Source organism: Aegilops tauschii, chromosome 3 (genome assembly GCF_002575655.3).
Source record: "Aegilops tauschii subsp. strangulata cultivar AL8/78 chromosome 3, Aet v6.0, whole genome shotgun sequence".
In the NCBI taxonomy this organism is placed as follows: domain Eukaryota; kingdom Viridiplantae; phylum Streptophyta; class Magnoliopsida; order Poales; family Poaceae; genus Aegilops; species Aegilops tauschii.
This window is the reverse complement of record NC_053037.3, coordinates 620,250,093-620,254,933: the sequence shown is the minus strand read 5'-3', so window position 1 is coordinate 620,254,933 and position 4,841 is coordinate 620,250,093. Positions and strand designations below refer to the sequence as shown.

Here is a 4,841-nt window from a genome sequence, read left to right as displayed (position 1 = left end):
GGAGAAAGAAAACACAACTATTTACATGGAAGACCTAAGAGAAAATAGAAAAACTAAAAAGAGGAAAATGGAAAGGACTGCAAGCCAGAGGCCACAGCCCAGACAGGAAAGCAAGTTAAAAAACCCACATAGCGGAAGGTAGACACCCTGCCCGCTTCCAGCCTTAGCCCAGTACGTTTTTGAACAACACTTCGACTGAGATTTAATCAATTACAAACATAGTTTAATCAATTTGCATGGTTAATCTCGTCGACCGAGATTTAGCAGCACCATTTATCAAAAGAATATGAATACTTCTTCTACATAAGATAGACATGATAAACACACAGTACATACTTGATGGATTACATAGGAATTAAAAGTCTGGAGGCAGAAGCCACACAGAACTATTACAACCATTAATGCCATCCTCCTTGCGGTAAAAGTATCCCTGTGATATTATCCTCTCCAAGTGATGCACGCCTTCACTTTCCCAAGACAACACGGTGCAACTACCGATGTCCAACCTCGCCAAGCACTCCATGCTATCGCGGAGAGACGAGTGTTTCTGGGAGTAGTAGATGCGGTTTCCCTCCACCCCGCCGCGTCTGTTCGCGGTTGACACATGCACCGCCTTGCAACAAGATGGACCTAAGAACAAGGCTTGGTCGCCCAAGCTCATCACCTCTGCCCATCTAAACCTGTGTGACGACGGTGTTCTGCCATCGTCCAGAAGCTCGAAAACCCTGTAAAAGTGAGCTCTATGGCTGCCGCCTGCCGGCCAGACTCGCACTGCTATTGCCAGCTTGCCGCGAAGTTCAAAGATGTAGTTGATGTCGGAACTCACATCTGACATGCGCAAGGTGCTCATATTGATGTCTAGGCGATGAACTAAGGCGGTCACTGGTGCGCCGTCTTCGTTCACGCCTATATCAAACCTGAGCAATTCATGGAACCTAAATCCATAGAGCACGCCGTTGCAGAAAGCAATGTCCACGAGACAGCTATACCTATTCGTGCCGCACCCTCGCGTAGTCCACCCGCTGTCCGGGCAGCCAACCCTGCAGAGCGCGATGTTGCACCAGGATGTCATCGCGGCGAGGATGCAGCCGCCGGTGGACGGGTCCTCCGAGAAGACGATTTTCCGGACGGAGATCTGGTCGGTGGTGATCCGCTGTTGGTATGCCTCACCGCACTCCCAATCGGATCTCGGGCACGCGCACACGACGGCACTCTGTCTCGCGGAGAGCGCCCGAGCGCCGGCGAAGAGGTTCACGACGAGGAGCCGTTCGGAGCCGGACGCGGTGGCGATCCAGCCGCCGGCGAAGGACCCGACGAGACGGTTGCCCCACGGGAACCACGGCAGCGGCACGCGCAGCACCCTGCCGTCCTCCGGGCTGTACGCCCGCGCCTCCCGGTCGCGCCTGCCGTCGCCCGTGGACAGGAGCAGCAGCGGCAGCGCGGGCAGCGGCCGGTGCCTGGCCGCGGCGGCGCGCCACGGTGTGCAGACTGCGGCGAAGCGCGCGCGGTCGTACGCGGATGCGGCTATGAGGTGCACGGCCGCGAGGAGGTCGCCGGGGAGGTCGGCCCACCGCCGTTCGCCGTCCATGGCTGGCTGACTAATTCTCGATCGTGGACTGGATGTTGTGGTCGCTGGCAGTAAACTAAAGCACACGATCTCGTCCTGGTATACAGGGCACGTACGCACTCTGTTGTAACCGAAAACATATGGTAGATTAATTTTGCTTTCGAAAAGAAGAAAATATGGCAGATTAGTTGCATGCACGTACAAAAACAAAACGTACGGGAGTACGATGGAAACAACCGGTGGATCGATGGGCTACGTCTATGGTGTTTATAAACTAGATGAGTCCCCGCGCGTTGCCGCGGGACAGCTATATATATCTCTATGTGTTTTTTTTTTAGAAATTTTTCATTCAAATCACAAATCAGTACAAAGTAGGTGACCCTTACAAGCACACTGAGACGCAAACACAAAGGACCATGAACACCTAGAGTATCCTAAGACAACCATAACCAAAGTTTTAAATAGCGCGCTAAGCCTCTTAGCGGCGGACCTCTTCTAAATGCTATAGCGTGCTATAGCGATGCTATAGCGTGCTATTTAAAATGTTTTCTCATGTGTTTGGACAAAAGACCCTTAGCGCAGGACCTCTTTCAAACGCTATAGCGTGCTACAGCGGTGCTATAGCGGGCTATTTAAAACCATGACCATAACACAAGAAGATCTCCGGAGCCCTGTGTCATCATCCCTGAATCTTGAGAGAAGACCCCTGCAGCAGAAGGATCTGCAACCAGTCGCAAATAGGTCATCATCTTCGACCACGGTACAATTGCCGCCACGCTGCTTCCTCCTTTCTTGACACCAGTGCTGAGAGGGCATGGACATCAATCCAACACACCTGCAACAGCCGTCGCCATCGTTGGCTTTGAGTACCGTGAAAAGTGTCCCTTCCGGAAGGAAGAGAACTCGAGTCATCCGACCGGTCCAGCACCGCGGCCGGGCCATCCGCCCGGACAAAGCAGGATCTCCCACCAGCATCAGCGCAGAGGAAGGAGAAGAACAGCTAGCAGCAACAAATCATACCAACAAGGAAGAAGAAAGGTCTTCGTCTCCCTGCCTCCATCGCCCATCTGAGGATCCAAACGACCAGTGCCGATGGACCTCCAACCACCATAGCCTGCGACCTCGACGAGATCCGGGGATCCCCAACACCGCTGGCTCCTAGACGAAGGTGAAAGCCTCGCCTGACCGCGAACGGAGCCCGGAGAAACTTATTCCGACGCGACACCACCACAACGGCCTCGGCAGCGTCTCCCTCAACCCTAACCCTACCATACACCCACCTAGTGAACAGACCCGAGGTTCCCCCCCCTCCCGCCGCCGGAGCGGCCGACGGAGAGAGAAAAACACGATATATCTCTATGTGTTAAATCATTGATTTCATAGAATTGCATTCACATTGGCTATATATAGAATTAGTATGAAATCCTCTAAAAAGAAGAAAATTCATATGGTGGATGCTCATGGCCTCACAACTCCACATAGGGGAAAACACGATAAAAAATTACTTATCATTTTTTCATGGTGCATGTCTCATTCACAAAGAAAGGCTTGTTCTTGGTATCCACGTAGATATCTTTTTTTGCTAAATGAGTTTCTAAAAGTTTGAAGAATGTGTGCACCATGGATATTCCATAACAAATTTCCTTCAAGCAAGTGGAGAAAATACAGAACAACCCATAAAAGTACAGAAGATCAGCCAACTCTTTATCACATAACGGGATTAGTATTTTTTTTCTCTTGACATGTTGATGGGATTTAAAACGCTGTCACATGCATGAGGCAATTAGTTTCTGCATGCTTGCATGTGGACATGTTGATGGGATTTAAAATACACTTACATACATGCAACCTTGAGTTTCTGCATGCTTGCACATGGCTTTTACTGCAGATGCTCTCGACGTCTTGATCGGATGGCTATTGTGCACTGATCTAGTATATCCAACGGATACTTTAATTTTGATGATGTGGCTCAAGGAGAAGGCAGATAATTCCTACTAGCGGGGGTCGGATTTAAAACGCAGTCACATGCATGAGGCAATTAGTTTTTGCATGCTTGCATGTGGACATGTTGATGGGATTTAAAATATACTTACATGCATGCAACCTTCAGTTTCTGCATGCTTGCACATGGCTTTTAGTGCAGATGCTCTCGACGTCTTGATCGGATGGCTATTGTGCATTAATCTAGTATATCCAACGGATACTTTAATTTTGATGATGTGGCTCAAGGAGAAGGCAGAGAATTCCTACTAGTGGGGCTAGCTATTTATATATAGTAAATTTTGATGATGTGGCTCAAGGAGAAGGCAATGAATTCCTACTAGTGGGGGCTAGCTATTTATATATAGTAGATTCTGAGGCGAAACCTCCGCAAAAAATAATAATTTTGAGGCAAAATCATGTTATATTTTTATATCACTCAGTCTTGCTAAAACTCAGCTAGCTGAGATTTAGTTGCGTCTCATTCACGTCAATGACTCCGATTACATGTTGCGTCATGAACTCATGATTCGTGTGCATTTTTTGTACCAGAGATCAAAACTGCTAAGGACTTTATTGATCTATACAATGTTCAACATAACTACATCAGGATCATGAGAAAATCCTAACCACGTATGCTGGCCTTGACCTAAAGCTAAACAGTGTTCAGCCAAGCTATGCGCTTCGAAATAGGAACTACCGTTTTTTTTCTCTTTCAGAATCAACTTTTTTTGCACCCGCAAAAAAAAAAAGAATCAATCTTTTTGAGACAATTTGAGAATTAAATAGGAACTCCTGTTGTTCTGGGTATTTGTTGCCTCATGATGTATGTGCACTTTTCGGCAGTAGTGGCTGGCCCAGCATGACACGGCTCGTCCTGATGAGGTCATTATGAATCCTTTTTTATTTATATCCTTTATTTTTATTTATATTATAAATAAAACAAACATAATTATAAAATTTAACTTTATTTAGTAAATTGTTACAAAATGGTAACATAGTATAAAAAATTTTTAGCTCTGTTTTAAAAAATGTTGATAACTTAAAAAAAAATCTTGACTATGCAAAACAATGTATGCAATTTTTTTTAAAAAAATTGGCATCTGGAAAAATGTACAACGTAATTTGAAAAAATGTTACCATGTAATGAAAAAAGTGTTAAAACATGTATTTTAAAAAATGTACATTAATTATTAGAAAATGTCCAAAGTTTGTCAAAAAAGTTCTTTATTTGTGCGCTAAAAACAATAAGATAAGCAAAGAAAACCAAAACGGAAACAAATGAAACTAGTAT

The 4,841-nt window shown here is 46.1% G+C and overlaps 1 protein-coding gene across 1 annotated transcript; it reads right to left on the bottom strand.

The window, feature by feature from the left end:
• Positions 1 to 355: 355 nt before the first annotated feature.
• On the bottom strand, positions 356 to 1,588 carry LOC109752910 (uncharacterized). Its single transcript, XM_020311821.1, has one exon. The coding sequence runs from the start codon at positions 1,586 to 1,588 to the stop codon at positions 356 to 358; it is 1,233 nt and encodes a 410-aa protein (XP_020167410.1).
• Between the last annotated feature and the right edge of the window lie 3,253 nt (positions 1,589 to 4,841).